Genomic DNA, 20,489 nt, shown 5'->3' on the forward strand with positions numbered 1-20,489 from the left:
TCGCAATTGTCGTCTCAAAACTGACATGAAGGTACTCTCAACACTCTTATCATTACCTCCAACTTCTTTTACGAAAGTCCAAATTATTTATAGTTTGTTTTAGGTACGTCTTTTAACAGACACCAAACCCACTTTTTTTACATAAATTTGTTTTTAGCGAGTTTACAAAAAAAAAAAGCAATGTTGATTTTAAAATTCAATTTTTAGCATAAAAAAATAGCTTTCATAATCTTACTTGACATACAATATCTGAGAAAAGAAGAGGGAGATTAGACTCCAATTTTACTGATCATTACTCATATGATTAGCCATCATCGAATTACTCGAGATTGGTCTAGGAACGAGAGTGAAGAGAAGAGCCTGAAGCAAAACCAAAATCAATTCTAATCATACAAAACTAATTTTTAACGAACTAGTTTATATTATAAATGTAGTTTTGTTTGGCTTTTAAATTTAAAAAACTAGTTAATTTTAAATGGTTTGATGTAATTTTAATTTGATTTGGTTCACATTTATATTTTTTAACACTTCTATACACAAACATGGACATTAATTTTGGTTGTAGACTAATATCCTTGAGTTTTGAGGGAGTATTCCAAGACATTAAATACAAAACACTTGGTTGCGAACTTTTATATTATTAAGACCTAATTAAAGAATAAATTAATTATTAAAATTTATAGAATATATAATCATATCTAGATCATATTATATTAAATAACTTTTAAATAATTTAAAAATTAGGTAGTATATATTTTTGCTAATTAATAATATGCCGTGTAATATAACTTAATTTGAAGAAATATCTGTTTGATTTGCCTTATCCTATATAGTTTTAATGCCTTGAAAATGAATTAAATACAAAATTCTGGTAGTTGTTGGAATGTTGGCTATACGGGTAACTTTAATATCTCACATTCTCACATATTATATCAGAAAACCTTATATATAATAGCATGCTGTTGTAACTTTATGTGGCGCGAAAAATAAAGGCTACATAACAATATGCATTAACTAAACAGCAATATAATATATCCCCAGTATTAATTAAAGTGCACACCTGAGGACTTAAAAGGAGCAAGAGAGGGAGATAAAACAGTTTGATAGGTTGCAAATTAAATCATTAATTTAAATGTGTTACTCCCATCCGGAACCCAAAAGATTAGTTTATTACCATTGACTTTCTAAGGGAGATAAATTAAAATTTCAACATATTGGATGAACTTTTATTGACATAGTAAACCAAGCATATATACTTCAACATTATTATACATGAAATAGGATCTGTAACAGTTTTAAATTGAACAAATTACATAAGTGATATTATATAATAATGGTGTACTTCTCAAACTATTTTTCTCGATAATTAGATTACATTACTCTTAGTCCTCTTGTATTTTGTTAAACATGTTGTTGATGTACTTCAATTATATATTCATCTCTAATATTATAAATTTAGAGGTTCAATCCCTTTTGGGCGGCGAGCTAGGTGAGACACTCTGAATGCACTTACTTGCAATTAAAAAAAAAAATCACCAAAAGTAAAATAAAATGTTAGTGGACATCTATGCCATTATATATTTAGGCTTTAGGAATTAGGAAATCGTTTACAATAGTACAGTACTAATATATATACCCACACTTGCTTTGTTTATTGCAACTCAATTTGTGAGGCGCCTAAATTTAGAGTGGGTTAGATACTTTAAACTTTAATTACTATATGTATTAGGTGGGCATGTCACATTAAAGTTTACATATGTTATATAATTCTTATTATTATGAGAATCGGAATCAAAATTAGGACACGGTTGCAAGATGCCCGATAATTATTAATTGTACAAGTGAAGTTTTATATGTTAATTAAGAACAATGAACTCAAGTTGCTAGCTACCAATGAAATGGCAGAATATGTTTTTCATCTTACATGATTGGACGATATATCATATGAAAAATATTTAGAAGATAAGAAATATTAAAATTATTTATTTTATATTTTTAATTATTATTTATTTTATTTTACATAAATACTTAATTATTGTCAAAATAATTAAATAATATTAAATATACTAAATATATAATTATAAATATTATATATAAAATTATAAATATTAAATTAAATTCAATAAATTTTAAATTATTATCTCTTTAATCTTATAGATATCATATATTAGATATTATTAACTATACCTGATGCCAAATAGCCAATTATATAATTATCATATTAACAATAAATTTTTGTTATTTTTTATTGAAAAAAAAAGTGTGCATAGTGCGTACGAAAATATATAATTTGATTGGATTTAATTAAAAAGTAGTTGGCTGTCTAATATTTTTATAAGTAACCACTTCTATTTATTTTATAATAAGTCAAGGAAAAATTGTATAAAACTATGTAAAAGATTAATATTGTGAAAGAAAAAATATTGAGTTAATTAGACTGTATTTATTTTTGAGAATAGGACACAATAAGATAATAAAAATAAAATATAAATAATAAAAATATAAAATTTTATATTTTTGTATTTTATTTAATAATAAATTAAAATAAATTATAAAAATTTAATTTATTTTTATTTTTTTAATAAAATTTAAGACAAAAAATATAATAATAAAATTTTAACAAGATAATTAAAAAAATAAATTATATTTTTTGTTAGTATTTTTATTAGAATGAACACAAAATTATTAATTTAATGTCACTAAATACATTATTTCCTGTAACAGACACGGTCATAAGGTTTTTATTTTATAAAGAAAAAAGAAAAAAAAGAATGAGTGAGTAAATTGTAAATTCCATTGACCTGGAAATTCTCTTACCGAAAAGGCGAAAACAAACTACCCCAAATGTGAGGGCCTGTTGGTAATTTAGCACACACCAATCCAGTAGCTTAGTTACAGCTTCAGCTACTCAGAAGAATGCCTTATCCACAACGCTAATGTAAATGCGACCTAACTTTCTCTTTCTCTCTCTTTCTTTTCTTAACTCCATTCATTAATCACTTTCTTTTTCTTTTTCTTTTTCATTTTTTTCTTTTCCAAAAAAGCAAACGAAGCTTTATAAAAGCACTTCCCAAGGAACCGAAACAGAGTTAAGACCCGCACCGAAGAAATCAAAGAAGAAGAAGAACCTCTTCGCTCTCACCGCTGAAAACTGAAAACCCAGCCAAAATAAAACCCTCTTAATTTGATCAGAATCGGGGGAAAAAAAAAATACAGGTTTGACATGGCGACAGGTAAAGGCCACATTGCTAGGTCAAGCTACCGCTTCCTTCCTTCTTCCATTGACAGGGACACTTTCACCGATTCCGCCTTCGAGTTCGACGAGTCAGACCTTTACAGTAACTCGGCCCGAGCCAACTCGCCCGAGTTTCGCAAAACCGTTCGCGCATCATCCAGACTGTCCAGCAAGAGCAAGTCATCGTCTGCGTCGTCGTACTCCGGTGGTCGACCGGCGTCGGTGCCGATGAACGTGCCGGACTGGTCGAAGATCCTTGGGCAAGAGTACAGGGAGAATCGGAGGAGGGAGGTTGAGGAAGACGACGATGCTGAGACCGACGACGGTTGCGAAGCTAGGGTTCCGCCGCATGAGTTTCTGGCGAGGACGAGGATGGCTTCGTTTTCGGTGCACGAAGGAATCGGTAGAACTCTCAAAGGCCGTGATCTCAGTAGGGTCCGAAACGCGATTTGGGCCAAAACCGGGTTTGAGGACTAAACCCGATCACGCCCCGAGTTGACTTCGAGAACAGGACCATATAATTTGGTAAACGGTAAACCACCACTCGCGGAAATTTTTCTTTTTTCTTCTTTCAAATTTTTTGTTTCATTTTTCTTTGACAGAGGTTCTACAAATTGGCAGGTTTGTTAGCTTTTCCATTTTTTACTTTTTTTTTTGGGTTTTTAGATGATGAGTTTACATGTATGAGAGGAAATGGAAATGAGGTTCAATTTGTTAAACGGATATCTGATATTTTAATTTTCAATTAATTTTGCTTTAGGAGCTTTTGTTCTGATTTCTATGGTTCTTTTTCCTGCACTACTAGATTTCTATTTTTTATTTTTTACAAATCAACGTTATGTGGTTAAGTTTCATTTGATTCAGCATTTCGCATTCGTACTAAAATCAAAATCTAAAACGGTGGAAATGGTGGGGCCATGGTAGTAGCAGTAGTTCAATGATTGGTGGGGTTTGGGTTCTAATGTGGTTGGGTTTAGGTTGGACGTTGGAGGCTAAAAAGCTAAGCCTATGAGCCTGTGTCCGACAATTCATAGAATATATAGAACATATATCAAAACTAAATTGGATTAGTTTATTCATTAGTTCATTAATCCACTTAAATAAGTGTATAAAGTTCAAATTCAGTTTTGTGTATACAACAACTTCTTAATCAAAAATAAACTCTTAAATAGAATTTTGATTTGAGACAAATTAATTTTGGTCGAAGAGGATATCGGAAAAAAATATATATATATATATCAAAATTTAAAAGTACCCATATTAGTTGTCAAATTATTATTTTTGTGTTAAATAGTGGACATTAGTTATAATATATCATATATTCACAACGAGGATTGTGTGAGATGCAACCTGCTATAAAGTAAACTAGTTATTTGAGATGCAAGTGCAATACAGATCATCCATCTTTTGATCGGGATTAATGTTATTTTTATATATGAATGAGTGGTGATTACTCTAATGGTTTATTCCAATTTTATCAATTTTGACAACAATACCAATGAATGCTAATTTCAATTTTCAAATGTGAAATTGTACTAAAGAGTGGCTTTGATAAAAGTAGTATTAGTATTGGGAAAATGCAATAAGAATAAAGCACGTATAAGCAAAAATTAAAGGATAGAAATTGTGAGTTGGTCTTTTTGTCGATAAGTCCTTTGGGTTCAATTTCGAAGTGGGGGGCCAACTGCATAATTAGTGACTGACTAAGTTGATAGGTGACTGTCAAATAGGGTATAAAATGTGACAAGAAATTGTATGAGATTGGTGAAGTTTCTTTAGAACAAAGGTATTTGGGATAGATTAAATTTATCAGCAATAGTCATAGTCTAAGACCTGTCCAAAAATTTAAAATAAAGAAAGGGTCTAAGAAGCGAGAACTAGATAAAATTAATATTTAATACATGGACAAGATGGTGTGGTGAATTGGGTAATGTCGACATCATAAGAACAGTATTAAACTGATATTTTTGGCATCAGGACAACAACTTCATAGCTACTAACTGGAAACACTATCTTCCGTTAATAATTTTGGTTGACTGAACGGAATGATACTTCTTTGGTTATGTAACTTCTTTGTTCAATGAATGTTATCAGGATGTGCCATTTCAGGTTTTGTAGTCTTATACTTTTTAAATTATAAATAGAAATCTGATGAAGCATATTGACTCAAAAAATTACACAACTGATAGCAAGAATCAAACGCAGGCTGTTACGGTCAAAGACTGTGAGCTACATTGACTGGGCCTGAAGGCCCATTACATGATTTGATTTTGGTCAACCAGCTTTACACAGAGCCGGATAAAGTAATAGTAAGAGTTAAAACTTAAAAACACGAGGTGGTCGCTTCCATTATTGACCTTGAACGGATCTAAAGCAAAGCATCGGAAGCAATTGTAGCTACCATAATCTCAACTCTCCTAGCCATTCCTGCCACAACACAACTACTAACAATGTAGCATCTTGCATATGACACTTGGCACAAATAATATATTTGAAACATGGGTTTGTTTATTCCATATTGTGGAATAAAGATCTAGGATTAGGAGTTGTCATCGATCTGATAAAAAAAAAATGTATTATTATTATTATTTATGCCAAACCTTCAAGTAATGAGTAATGTTTTATGTATTTATTTTGTAACTTGTATCGTAAGTCAAGTTGATGTACATTTTTTTATTGCTAAATAAATATTGAACATCTCATGTAATTTTACACTTCATATAGCAGGAAAAACAATATATTTTTACCATGTATAAGAATAAGATAGTAAATACAAAATATCGCATACTATATAAGGTAAGAGAAAATAAGACCAATTACACAGTAATGCACAACAAATAATTAAAACTCGTAATCAATAATAATGCAAACAGCTCAGAATGTATTGGACTTTTTGGCAAAAGAAATAAGCAGGCCAGATTATCAGGACAAAAATATATTGGGCCAGAAAATCGTTTGGGTCCTGAGCTGACTCCAATACTGAAGAAGAGAATCAACTGTTTGCAGTGTCAGCCAAACACAAAGCTACAAACACTGAACCCAGCACGTTGCCATGAGAAGCCGAATCACGAAGCCAACAACACAGCCGTAACCTCTTTTACATCCGATTCCAAAATATCGAAATTCTCGCTCCAATCTACTCAGAATCGAATCTGCAATTTGCAATGAGTGAGATCACTTCACCTTCGCCGGAAATTCAATCCAATTCGAGTTCTGCTAGCTCCGATAACGACCCTGACCCTCCCATCCACCTCCGGTTGCCTCCCCTCTCGTACTCCCTCTTCGACGCTGAACCCTCCGAACCAAACGGCGTCGTTCACGGATCCGCTTCTTCTGAACCTCCAAAACCCTCGCAGTCGCACGAGGTTGTGATTCGCGGCTCCTCCGAACCTCCCAGCCCTAGCAGCAGCGGTTACGCCGGGGAAAGAGGCAGCAGCAGCGCCACCAGCATCTCCGCTGCCGATGACCTAACTCACCACGAAATTGAGGAGCTCAGCATCCACGATGATCCCCTCCCTCCTCCAACTTCGCTCCCTGGGAAAAGGAATGCCGATGAGGTATACATTTTCATTGTCGATTTCTTCGTTCACGAATTTGATTCCATGTAAATTTTTGACGTGCTCGGGTCTATGATGATTTACATTTTGAATTTGGTTGATAGAGAAGAAAATGTAATTAAATAAGCGTTAGTTTTGTTATAAATTCCGGTTAAGCGTGTTAAATTTGCGTAGCACACATTTAACTTAAGGATGCATGTGATATCATATTATGCTTGATTAATAAATAAAGTGCAGGATGATGCTTCCATTTCATGGAGGAAAAGGAAGAAGCATTTCTTTGTTCTCAGTCATTCTGGCAAACCTATATACTCTAGGTTAGTGTTTATTCTGTGAATACTATACTCGTCTATATATCTTTCTAGAATTTCTCCCTTAAGATTCATTTCCCCATCCGCTCCTCTATTTATTGTTTTGCACCGTGTTCCTTTCATTCCAGGTATGGGGATGAACACAAGCTTGCTGGGTTTTCAGCAACGTTGCAAGCTATCATTTCATTTGTGGAAAATGGGTACTGTGATGTCTTTGCTCTGGTTAAATATTACCTAATAGTATCTACTTGCGGAGATATTATGTATTTGAATGATTTGAGAGGGACCATGCAAACATTTCCATTTTCTATTTTCAGGGGTGACCGTGTCAAATTGGTGAGGGCCGGAAATCATCAGGTCTGATCACATGCTTTTCTCTCTTAAACGTCTTTGTTCATGGATATACAGTTTTCTTTGCACATTGCTTCATTACAAACTAGCACTTGGAGCCATGATAATATTGTTATGCAAAATGACATTTTATCGTTGCTTAGAAACTAGAAAGTTTTAATTGGACTTATTGGCTGTTTGCTCTAGCTTTTGGTTCTGAACTGCCATCTTATGTTTTGCGCTTAAGTATTGCTTAGGAGAAAGAGTGTTTCTTTTTTTTTTTTTTAATCTCAGGTCTTCATGGCTACAATCCTTGGTGTTGCTAATCTTATTTTGGAGCTATGTTGCAGGTGGTTTTTCTTGTGAAAGGGCCTATTTACTTAGTTTGCATTAGCTGCACAGAAGAGCCTTATGAGTCGTTAAGAGGGCAGTTGGAGCTTATCTATGGCCAGGTATGATTGAGTTGACACTTGTATACAAAATGTTTATGGATTCATTTATTTTACTGAATAGGCCTGCTTTTGCTGCTTCTAATCATCATAATTTATTAAGGCATCTTTCTAGTAAGTAAATGGACTAGTTTTGTTGTTGCATTCATATGATACATGTCGTTGATGCATATTGCAGGTGATTGTTATACTGACAAAGTCAATAAACAGATGTTTTGAGAGGAATCCAAAGTTTGATATGACACCCTTGCTTGGTGGAACAGACACCGTCTTCTCTTCACTAATTCATTCTTTTAATTGGTTTGTCTCTCAACTATGAACTAGTCGGGTTATATTAAAGGCGAAATAGTAAAATCTCTTCTCTAGTATGGGGCTACTTTAGGTGTTTTTGTATAGTCTTTCTTTTGGGTATGCCCCTTCCCCCAACCCCACCCGCTACAACGAGGGAAAAATAAGGAGAGACCCTTTTTTTATTTTATTGTTTTATTTTGGTGGGTTGATTTGGTAAGATGGAGATTATTTGTGATTTCTAAATATCTTTTTTTAAACATTGCTTTTTGTCTTTTTGAATCAGGAATCCGGCTACATTTCTTCATGCTTATACCTGTCTGCCCCTTACATATGCAACAAGGCAAGCTGCTGGTGCTATCTTGCAGGATGTTGTGGATTCAGGTGTTCTGTTTGCAATACTAATGTGCAGGCACAAGGTTTAACCCTGTACATAAATTGTCTTGTTATGAACTGACATAAAATAATAAAATAACCATTGAATATTAAATGCAGGTAATCAGTCTAGTTGGTGCACAGAAAGCCACACTTCATCCAGATGATATGCTACTGCTGGTCAACTTCATTATGTCAACAGAATCCTTTAGGCAAGTAGAATGCCTTTTTATCTTTCAGATAACATCTCCATGTTGTTTGTGGCAGTCTTTGCCATCTGTCCTTCATTAACAAATTGTTTGGACTTTGGATTTCTTTTATTTTTCATACTGTTTTTCAGTTTCTTACCCTCTCTCTCGGGCTATAATTATGCAGGACATCTGAATCATTTTCACCTGTTTGCTTGCCAAGATACAATCCTCTGGCATTTTTGTATGCTTACATCCATTATTTTGACGTGAGTGAGAAATGATTGCATAGACAATTGGCACATTTGGCGTATATAGTTGTTCAGCTCATAAATAACAAAGCTATCTTTATATGTGGCAGGATGATACATACTTGATGTTGCTGACCACTCGTTCAGATGCTTTTTACCATCTCAAGGATTGCAGGTATATAATAGTTTAATATCCTGATCACTGTTATTCTTGGACTTTTTTTAAAAAAGAATTTAAAAAGTAAAGAGGTAAATAAACAATGGTTAAAAATGAAGATATTTTAGGCCTTTCTGTAGAGGTTATTTTTCTTGCATGGTTTAGAAGTTACCTGCCAATTCATAGGATTCGTATCGAAACCGTCCTGTTGAAGTCCAATGTCCTTAGTGAAGTTCAGAGATCTTTGCTAGATGGTGGAATGCGTGTTGAAGATCTGCCACCCTTACCTCCTCATTCTGGATCATCATCTCATCTGGTCTATCCCGGGCTTCCAACAGATTCTCCTTATAGATCGAGAGAACCGGGTTCTGGCACTGGTGGTGCTGCTGGTTTGTGGCATTTCATATACCGAAGTATATTTCTGGATCAATACGTATCTTCAGATTTCTCATCACCAGTGAACAGTCCTCGGCAGAAGAAAAGGTTAAAATGTTATGACAACTTGCGTGCTTCTTAAGCTTCCATCACTGTGTTCTTCTGGGAATCATACCTGATTTCATTTGTTTCTGCAGGCTATATAGAGCTTACCAGAAGATTTTTTCTTCAATGCATGATAAAGGAATTGGCCCTAACAAAACTCAGTTTAGAAGGGATGAAAACTATGGTAATTAATTTCATTTGTTAATTCTAGATAGTTATAGTACATCTCAGATGTGGATGCATGTCATGTATATCTTATTTGGTGTTGGTTTGTATCTGAAATATTTTGGAGAGACTGATTCTTGGTGAGCCAGGCCCATTGTTTATTGTGAGGTGTGTTTAGATCTTTGTGCCAGTAAAAAGACAAGCAAATTTACACAATATGCTGCGATAAACCAACTTTGCTAGTCAAAACTAAACCCTATTTAGTGGTATATCTGAAGAATATAACATTTTGGTAGGAAATGCATTAGAGATTTTTGGGACACAACTGATGATGGAAAATATGGTAGAATTTTTCTTTAGGTGATTCTGTCACGTGACAATAAGATCTGCATAAGTTCAAAGAAGAGTATGCCAGATAGATGATAGCATAATAATTATAGGTAGAGACAGACAGAAAACTTTGGGTTATCTGCAAATATGGTTTATGGCATTTATCCATTCAAATATCTGAGCCAACCTAGTGGTAGAAGACTTTGTGTTGTTCATGTTTTGTGGCTGACTTGTAAATACCTTTGCATATACAATCTACATTGAACTCTGATCAAATTAATCAGATGAATTTCATTTGGCAGTTCTGCTCTGTTGGGTAACACAGGATTTTGAGCTTTACGCTGCATTTGATCCCCTTGCAGACAAGGTACCATTTTTGCTTACACACAATATTTCTCAAATTGTATTTCTAATCTTCCATTTTTTTATGTCGTATATCATTATACAGGTGTAAGTTAATGATTAACATCCAAAGAAAGATCTAATAAAATTTTCACAATTTTGAAATCTAGCAGTTCTGTATATTACTGTGATTTCATTCATTGGCTTACTTTTACTGTTACAGTTGCTTTAGTTGGTTTAGATTATGAAGATAAGAAAAAATCGGTATTTTGTTTTGATGGAAAAAGGTTTTATAGGGGAGTTTGAATCCTCTCAAATGAAGTTTGTAAAGTGAGAATTATTCTTGGTTCATTTGGATCCATTTGAAACTAAATTTATTGATAAAAAAGCGGTTTACTCTTCCTTTCTCACATTACAAACTTGTTGAATTTGGAGGTATTCAAATAACTCCTGGTCTTGGATGAATGGTAAAAACTTCACAAATCCTCGTTATATTGTACTACTGTGGATAAATTCTGATTATTTTCCCAATGATTATATGCAGGCCTTGGCAATAAAGACTTGCAATAGGGTTTGTCAATGGGTAAAAGATGTTGAAAATGAAATATTTTTGCTAGGAGCTAGCCCCTTTTCATGGTGACTTCCTATGAAATACTGTAAAGATGTACGAGTAAGTTTATTTTACATAATATCTTGTGAGTTTATTCTTTTTTTCTATCTTCGTTTAGAAACTCAAATGTAAAATCATTATTCATCAGTTTGTCAAGTGTCACGCCCACTCCCAAAATGTTTCTTAAGTCGTCATCATCAGCTGTTAAGAGTATATGAACTAAAGGTGTTGCTGAAATGATGATTCCTGTGCCTGCATTAATATGGCACTCTTGTTTTGGGGGAACCAACAGCTTGCTCATTACTTGCCACAGTACCGCAGTTTGGTTGTTAAGTCACTACAAAGTCTGTTAGTTGTATAGCATATAGATAGACTATTGATTCTAGTAGATTATTTTTGGGGAACTATCTCACAAATAAGCTTATATTCAATTACAATTTTGTTCCGGTTCCATTCATAGCACCTTTGTATCAATTTTTAGTTTGTACAAGCGATGAGTATTTTATTCTGATCCCTTTTATATATCATCCGTCAGACGGGGCATGCTTGTGTATAATGTGCAGTATAGTTATTTTAGTTTTGTATTAACATCTAAAGAGTAAATGCATCCACTAAAAGAATTCCATAAATATGGGTAGAATTAACTTTTTTTTTTTGTCGTTGGATTGGACAACCCCTAATCCTAGGCATTACACACACCACACCCACACACAATATATCCCCTTTTTTGTCAAGTTTGTATTAGATGAAGTTCGAACCTCAGACCTCATAATAAGAAAGGAGGACATATGTCATGTGAGTTAAAACTCATTGGCGGGAGAATTAACTTTAAGCTAGGGATTGCACTCGCAGAGACCCTTGCTGTTTTAATGTGCTTGGATTGGGCCTGTTAAATTCTTAAAGATGCTGGCAAATAAGTAATATTCCAACTAAATGTTAATTTGATGGAGTTGGTTCAACATGGGTATCATCATTTTTTTCTGGGTAGACCTGTCATCATATGTTGAATGAGCGTATTATACTTTGTGCTTATTATGTATACAAGAATTTATGGGATGGTGAGAATTTGGAAATGGGTAAATCATTTTGGGTAAATTGGAATCATTGGGGTGGAAAAGAAAAGAAAAATATTGCCTTTATAGTTGGTTTATATTCAGAAAATATGTAGCATATGCATATGGTTTTGCAGTATGAGCTTCGCCATAAGAAGTCAATTTCCTTTACAGTGAAAGCAAGACAATAACTAGCTCAACTTGTTCACATAACATGGCCTTGGAGAACATAATTCATGAAGTACTTTCAATTGGTATCGTTTTGATTTTCTCCATGCCTTTTTCCTGCTTATTTCCCATATGTTATACAAGATGGAAAGGCATCTTAATTCGTCAAGATGATTTCACATGCCATTGTCCATATGCAATGGCATACTGCATACATTTGTTTTTTTCTTCCCACCTTCAATAGCACAATGTTATTTGGATCTTTGAAAGCTACAATACGAGTAGTATTAGTAGAAGAACAAGATTATGAATTTATAACACTATATTGTATTTTATTATTTTTTAATTTTATATGCATGAAAACAATGTCAGTAGCTAGTAATGGCACATGAATACATGGTTCTCATTTAATGCATGATGTCAATAAGGACAAGGTGTGTTAAATATAGTTGGGTGGGAAAAAACCAATAAATAAGAAACTCAAACTCTTTTTCCCCCTAAACACCTCCATTCATTTACGTTGGCCATCTTCACTGTGAATTCGGTGGCTTCAATTTGTCAAAAAGCTCCATTTAACCCCTTTTATGACGTACCCTGAAAAAAGGGGAAAAAAACTTTTATGATCACTTCGATATACTTTTCCCCGAGTCGAACTTCACCGATTTTGGAGAATGAAAGTTTTTGCTTCCCACTTTCTGCATAATAATAAATCCTATTCCTATGGGCTTTCAAACCCTCAAAATGGCCATAATACCATCCCACTCCCCCTTGGCACCTCATCTCATTGCTAGACTGAAAAAGAGTACGTGGATATGCATTATGGCAAGTTCCTCAATGGGCTTTAGGGTTCTTCAATGTGGATATGCAAACTGAATAAAATTAAAAAACAATATTTATTAAATCTAATTCCTATCACGTGATATGTTATAGGGTTCGTCCCTGGTTCAGTGGCTTCTTAACGTTGCATTTATACGCACCATTATGCAAAGTTCCTTCGTTACTGTTTTACAATTTTGACCTCCCCACTTCAGTGCTATGTAGTGTGTCATTTCTTTGCACTATAAGATTAATCCCATAACTAGGTCAGCACAAATAGAGTCAACGTCAGCATTGAAGATCTTACATTCACAATTTCACTTTTGTTGTTAGTTTAGAAAAGTCATGTAAAGGAACTTGAATTACAATTTGTCATATTGTAAGGACTAGCATGGTTTACTACTTTCAAAAAAATAAATCTCCATTTCACGTTACAAACTTGGATTATATTGATTATTGGAGCCACCAGCGGGACTAGGTGAAATGAATATATATAGATAATAATAGACACGTGGTCCAGATGATTAAATATGCAAAATTTTTAGGTGTCTTTCACCGAATTGTGATATATTGGATATTGAATAATACTTATACTGAATTCTTTACTAGACAGATAGCTATCGTAGCACATGAACATGCCATTAGGCAGAGAAGCATAGGTTTCGGGAATTAATGCAAACAAAATTAGATTCCGCCTGCTTCATTTATGTTATGATAGGTCGTCATTTTTTTTAATTTTCCAATCGTATGACTGTGAACTATGAAGCTCTCTCTTTATTATTGTTATTATTTTTAATTAAATCCTGTGTTGAATTTTGTGTAGCGTAAATATAAAAGTAGGTTACACGTTTGCCTGACCCGCGATTTAAGACTGAATATCATTTATTAGGCCTAGCTACTTGAATTTTTCATGTAAATTAAAATTCCTTTATTTTAATGTAAAAACAATATCTTCATTTTAATAAAGCTGTGACAGTAAATCAGCGGAACGTAATATATAGGGATGTCAGATTTCTTTTCAAATTTTCAATGTCTTTGCAATTTCTTTTAAGAAGGTATTTCATTAAGCCAATATGACTGAATTTTAGATAGAATGAGGTTATAAATTTAGAAAAAAAAAATCTCATTAATGTTAGGTGAGGTGATTTATTATAGATTATTAGTCTATTAGTGTTAGAGAGACAAACAAAAAATCAAAATTTATTTTATTTGATATTTATTAATTATTACAATAAATAATATTTAGTTATTTACCATGAATATAGCAATTTCTTTTTTCCTTTCCTAATTAACTTGCATGATTGGTAAGCAAAACAAAGTCAAAATCCTAGTTCATAAATTTTAAAATAAAATTGAAATTCCTGAATGGATTACCACACAAAGATGGATCTCCTCATAGGTTTCGTACATTTTTCCACACTATTATTCTTGTACTTTGAAACTTGGAACTAAAACAAATGCAAACAAGAACAAAATGTAAGTTGCCAAAGTCTAGTTTGTCGTCTAGACAATACTCACTTAGTTATTACCTGGGAGTTGAAGGTGTAATTAGGCCACTAATAGGTGGCTTAGTTAAATATTACTAAGATTTTGTATAAAACTCATTAGCAAAGAGATTAAGAAAAGGTCAATCACAACACTACTCAGAAAACAACAAAACACCAAAGTAAACACAACTGTTGTAGATCATAATTACAATTAAATATTTCAGGAAAAAATTATTAAACCTTGTGTTGACCTAGAACCAACAAAGAACAATAAATAACTTCCTCAATATTATAATACAATAATAATAAATAAATAATGGAAATAATAATAATTACCTTCTTTTTTTTTTGGTTTTTCCTTCTACTTCCCTTTCTCTTTCTCACTTTTCTGCACAATTTCACTTTCTCTCTGCCCTTTTCTCTCATTTCTGCATCAAAACAAACCCTAAAACCCCATTCTTTCTCGCCGGAGACTAAATTTTCCGGCGATAAAGCTCCGATTACGACCCGATCGGGATCTATCTCCGGCGGCCATTTCCACCGGAGAAAAATAGAGAAGAAAAATGTACAAGAACCAGCTGCAGGAGCTGGCGCAGCGGAGTTGCTTCAACCTGCCGTCGTACACGTGCATTCGGGAAGGTCCCGATCACGCTCCGAGGTTTAAGGCGACGGTGAACTTTAACGGCGAGACCTTCGAGAGCCCTCACTACTGCTCAACGCTACGCCAGGCTGAGCACTCCGCCGCCGAGGTCGCACTCAACTCCCTCTCTCACCGTGGCCCCTCTCACTCCCTCGCCGCTAAGATCCTCGTGAGTTCTTCTCCTTCTTCACTGTCGCTTCGTTCTTACTTACTGTCTTTAACTTCATTAGTGTAGAGATTTAGGGTTTTGAGGAGAAAATAAATAAATGCAAGTTGCAAATGTGTGATGAACCTGGATAATGTGAAGCTAGTGGTGTTCGCCGTGAGCGTTCCGGAGCTTACCAGGGTCGGTTATTGTGGAATTACTGGAATGCCCTTGCACTTGAACTTGGTCTGGTCGTTGTGTGTGGGTAGTGAAAGAAATTTTTCTTTTTCTTTCTTTCTGTTTTTTTTTTTGGATTAGTTGACCTTAGTGGCAAGAGATTGTGGGAACAGGATTGGGAATTGGGATTCTAGTTCTCCACTAGTGGTGTTTCGATGTGAAAGTCAAACATTACTGACAAACTTAGGTTTTGAATTTCAGTAGTTTTTCTACTCTAGATGTGAGGACTTCTTGTATCCTTTAGTGAGAATCTAGTCATCTCAAGGAACTGTTGTCGCTAAGAGTGCAAACTGCCAGCTCAACTAACTCAATTTACTAGAAATGCAAGCCAATTTTGTTAAGTCAATTACATTTGAATATGGATATTTAGTGATTCTATGTTTTATATAAGTCCAGTCATTTACTGTTGGTTGAATATTGTAAACGGCTTCCAATTCATCAGAGCTATTTTAGATGGTAAATATGCCGACTCAGGGTGATGCATGAGAAATTTAAGGTGCTTATCTTGTAAAATTGCTAACAGTAATACCCTACGGAAACTACAGTAGTCACTTATTTTAAGTTGAGCATTGTTAATATCATCCATGATTCTACGATTGTTGTGCTAATTATATGTGTTCTTGGTTGACTGATGGTCTGATGTAACTGCCTCCCTTTTTATTTCAATAAATTATTAATATACTAGCATTATAGTTTGACAGTGAACCATGACACTACAAGTCGTTACTATTTCTAAAGGAAGGCTGGGGATATTGGTTGCACCTTGCTGTTAATACTATTAGTTTTCCTTCATAAAGGATGATGGGTGTTGTTAGCCTACATTGTTCAAGACAATAATCTGTTTCTGGAAAAAAGGATTTAACTTTGTGCTGCTCTGTTCTAACTTCTATCATGCAACTGGTTCACCTGCTGTAACTTTCTAGTGCTTGTAATTTTGTCTACACCATCAATGTTGGTATTTCTAGTGCTCTTTTTCTGGTGTTAAATAACCAAGAATATTCTCTGTAAGATCTGCTGTGTTCTCTTATTTGTTTGGAGCCTTTGACCTTTGACCTTTGCATGTCTTTTAAAGTGGAATATGTTGGAACCATGAGTGTGGTAATGTGGTACAGCGTAGCATGTTTTCTCCAATGTATACATTCATCTATCAACAACATTCTCAAATAAATTATTACGCAAGTTGAATGGCTTTTGTTATCAAATTGATATGGAATTTCCCTTTGAAGTATTTATTTTATTGGCCTTTATTATTGTTGTTAATATGTCTGCAGATCCACATTGCATTGAATGGCTTAGTTGCACCCTTAGTATTATTTCTGTCCATGTACTTATGAACATCCGACTTTCAGGATGAAACTGGAGTATACAAGAACCTCTTACAGGAAATTGCACAAAGGGTCGGGGCACCATTGCCTCTGTACACAACATACAGGTCAGGCTTAGGACATCTACCTGTTTTTACTGGGATGGTAGAATTGGCTGGAATTACATTTACTGGTGAACCAGCCAAGAATAAGAAACAAGCTGAGAAAAATGCAGCAATGGCGGCTTGGTCATCTCTTAAACAATGTAAGTGGCTGGATTGCTTTTGTCTGAAAAATTAATTGCTTTCATGGGAATATGGCGCTTTACATTCATATGTCCTGGATGTATAATATTACTTTATGTAGACTACAAAATGGAACAGGGACAATAACCAACCTGGCCTGTTTCCTTTATTCTCATTATTGTAAGATATGTGGTAAATCCTTTGTTCTTCAACACATTGTAAACTTGCCAACCAGCAATCACAATAGAGTATGCTGCCACCTTCAACCTGGTGTGGTAGTACTTTTCTATCACCATTCCAGATTAAAATTCTCTGATAGACGTAATATTACATGCCAGATAGTTTATTTCACCTCCTTTTTGTTTACCCCTTTTTTTACCAAAAGATTAACAAATCTATGTAAATAATTGAATTTTAACTAGCGATATTTTTTTCCTCACCAGTGGCAAAAGAAACTGCAAGCTCTTCAAATGAACCAGAGATCAATGATGAACTTGAACAGATTACAATAGCACGGGCTTTACTGAACTACCGCCAGAAGGAAAAAATGGCAGTGTCAAATCCAAATGCTTTAATGCCGTTCCAAAAGAAATTTCATATTCAACATCCCAGGGCATCCAGTCCACAACCTCTACCTGCAACTACATCAAAGATCCTTCCCCTAATTTGCCTAAAGACAGCACCTCGAAATAAGCCCTCATTGGCAACCGCAAACGAAGGACCTCGAAGCAGGCATCCTTTAACAGCTAGTGACAGTTCCCTGTTACCACCACAATCTTCTGCACTAGAAAGCCGAGTTGCCCGACCCATAAAGTTCCCTGCAGCAGGAGCAGCACCATATGTTCCCCTTCGACATATGAGATCATCATGCCATGGAATTGCTCCTGCAGTGAATATACGGTCAGTAGTACCTGTCTATGCTGCACCACCTCTTCCACCACCCAGCACAGTGCCCCAGCAGGTTATAAGGGCCTCTACTGTACAACTTGCTCCTCCGGTCACTATTAGGCAAGCTATTCCAGTATATGCTGCTCCGCCAATAAGTAAAGATGAACCTGCTCCTGTTCAGAAACAAAACCCCCTTACCCCGGTTAAAGAAGAAAAATTGCCACCTAAAATTAAAGAGACGGATGCCAAGTTTGAGAATGCATTAGCAGAATCACGGACAGCACAAATCTTGGAGCAGCTGAAAATTTGAAATATATAGAATTCAGCATCCATGGGAATGTAGCCAACTTGTCATAGTTTTGTGCTGATCTAGAATTTGCTTCTCATCTTATAATGAGTGATGTTAAATCATCCCTTCCATTTTACTTCTCTACCCCCATTTTGTCCTGTTAAACGCAACAATTGGTCGGGTTAATTAGCACCAGCAGCCCAATATATGTGAAAATTTAAGAGCAGTTTGGCATGTCATTTGCTCTCTCCGCTTTTTTCTTTCCATTTTTTTCCCTTTTTTTTAAATGTATGTCATTTCTTAGTATTCCTTGTCAGCAAGTCTGCCAGTTCGATCATCTTGCATTGTTCTTGCGAATGGTCTTTTCTACTCCTGCATGTGGAATTCCCTGACCAACATTGCAAATACCGTTTCAGATCAGAGATTGAGTCTCTGCCAGTGGAGGAAATGAAAAAGGTTGTGTTTGAAGCCAGAAGCCTTACTCGTTGAGGCTTGCAGATCACATTAGGAAAAAGGATCTATCAGAGATCATTTTTTAGGTTTTCTAGGTTCCCCCTGGACTCCATGGTGGTTATCTATACTTGTTATTCATGTTATATAATCGAGCTACATCAGGAGAATCTGATTCTTCAGCAAGTTACTTATATATTTTTTCACAGGATTGAGTTGTGCATGTGGAAGTTTCTTGCGGAATTCTAACAAGTAATCACTCATATTTGGACAAACTTGCATTTAAGAGTAGGTTTTACTAATTTTGTCCAACATTTTATGGGTGTTGTTAATTTTCTTGTTTACCTAAATGTAAGTGATTAGACTTTTGCTCATTAGTACGGGAGAAGTTACATCATTTTCAAAGGTTCTGAGACTATGACACCAGCTTGAATAGTACTTCGATTCAAATCCAAATATTGGATTGTAGTTTACAAAACAAAATAAAGTTATTTATGTTTGAATGTTACTCTCAGAAATGTCATTTATAATGTATACAAATAGTTGAATTTATGGTAAAAGGGATTCACAGCTAGGTTTTAGGATGAAGCTAGGTTTTGAATAAGTTGAAGTTGGTTGTATTTATTGGGTCAAAATTAGAATTTACCACTGCCTTCTCACTCTCAAGGTATGAAACGGTGGTTGATTATTTTTCTTCTTTTTCCCCTTTAGAGAGGGAACAGTCTTACACATTAGTCTCATAAAGTAGACCTTTCTGGTACTGAACCAGTAATCACAACCACTGTTGAGGAACTTGGCACACCCTTTTATCTTAATCATCTTTGTCACGTACCATTCAATTCAACATGCACTCTTTAAAGTTGTTCAAATGTGCAGTAAAGTTGAAACACCTCCCCCTTAGCTGTGAAGTCATTTTCGTCCTGTCGTTGAATTACAAAGCCTTTCCTGTGTAGTAACAGATAAAATAGCATTCAAAGTTGCACACTTTTATTTGTTTTTTCCCCTTTGTAAATCACCATGATACAAATCTCACATTCTATAATTGTACAGGGCAGTGCCCCAGAGTGGTCATGTGGATCCTTAACTGTGTTGGAGTCTTAAATGGAACTGCAGAAGTACTCTTGGTGAAGTAGTTGGTGTGTGTTTAATGCCTCTGAATTTCACAGACCACAGAATTTGAAGTTGACCCTTGTTCTTGTTTAATTCGCTTTATGAAGAGAAATACTTGCATGTTCTTTTAACACATTTAATACATATTTTAGAAATATTTGCAGTCACTCATTTTTCATTTACAATATTTAAAAGTTATATGAAAAGTAAAAATAAACTTGTAAAATACACGTTAAATATGCTTTAAGAACATGCAAGTATTTCTCATTAATAAGAAGCAGAACCTCTTTGCTCTAAACATTGCTATCAGTAACTGCAAGTTTATATGCCATAACTGAGTCCACACACCCCAAAACGCATAAATGGTTAATTCTCATAAATTCATTGCAATGTAAAACTTGTTTTGTCTGCCACTGGAGTCTGGACACTACTCTCTGTCTCTCACAACACCACTTCTTATCCTATCTTTCTGCATGATAATCAAATTCAAACCAAATCCACCCTCATATATATTGGGATTAAAGAGACATAGAGACATATTAAAATCAATTGGTAGGTTCCTTCAGACACAATGTTAGATAAACAGCATT

General features: G+C 34.6%; 3 protein-coding genes across 6 annotated transcripts; all 3 read left to right on the forward strand.

The window, feature by feature from the left end:
• The first annotated feature begins 2,876 nt into the window (after positions 1–2,876).
• LOC112706795 (protein S40-4) lies at positions 2,877–4,010 on the forward strand. Its single transcript, XM_025758275.3, has one exon. The coding sequence runs from the start codon at positions 3,224–3,226 to the stop codon at positions 3,710–3,712; it is 489 nt and encodes a 162-aa protein (XP_025614060.1). The 5' UTR covers positions 2,877–3,223; the 3' UTR covers positions 3,713–4,010.
• A 2,002-nt stretch (positions 4,011–6,012) lies between these two features.
• LOC112706794 (vacuolar fusion protein MON1 homolog) lies at positions 6,013–11,624 on the forward strand. Of its 4 annotated transcripts, none has more exons than XM_025758272.3 (15): positions 6,013–6,792; positions 7,030–7,109; positions 7,232–7,303; positions 7,421–7,460; positions 7,784–7,885; positions 8,061–8,182; positions 8,457–8,589; positions 8,666–8,757; positions 8,921–9,002; positions 9,095–9,159; positions 9,307–9,624; positions 9,714–9,805; positions 10,419–10,483; positions 11,003–11,128; positions 11,217–11,624. In XM_025758272.3, exons 1-14 carry the CDS (start codon positions 6,400–6,402, stop codon positions 11,096–11,098), a joined length of 1,752 nt encoding a protein of 583 aa, XP_025614057.1. In that variant the 5' UTR covers positions 6,013–6,399; the 3' UTR covers positions 11,099–11,128; positions 11,217–11,624. The 4 variants fall into 4 exon arrangements, with proteins under 4 accessions (XP_025614057.1, XP_025614058.1, XP_025614059.1 ...); XM_025758273.3 differs by having other exon boundaries at positions 11,003–11,122; XM_025758274.3 differs by having other exon boundaries at positions 9,328–9,624.
• A 1,260-nt stretch (positions 11,625–12,884) lies between these two features.
• On the forward strand, positions 12,885–18,997 carry LOC112706796 (double-stranded RNA-binding protein 2). The gene is made up of 3 exons (XM_025758276.3): positions 12,885–15,400; positions 16,963–17,182; positions 17,606–18,997. The coding sequence occupies exons 1-3, from the start codon at positions 15,155–15,157 to the stop codon at positions 18,358–18,360; spliced, it is 1,221 nt and encodes a 406-aa protein (XP_025614061.1). The 5' UTR covers positions 12,885–15,154; the 3' UTR covers positions 18,361–18,997.
• Positions 18,998–20,489: the final 1,492 nt, after the last annotated feature.

Source organism: Arachis hypogaea, chromosome 8 (assembly GCF_003086295.3).
Source record: "Arachis hypogaea cultivar Tifrunner chromosome 8, arahy.Tifrunner.gnm2.J5K5, whole genome shotgun sequence".
NCBI classification, from domain to species: domain Eukaryota; kingdom Viridiplantae; phylum Streptophyta; class Magnoliopsida; order Fabales; family Fabaceae; genus Arachis; species Arachis hypogaea.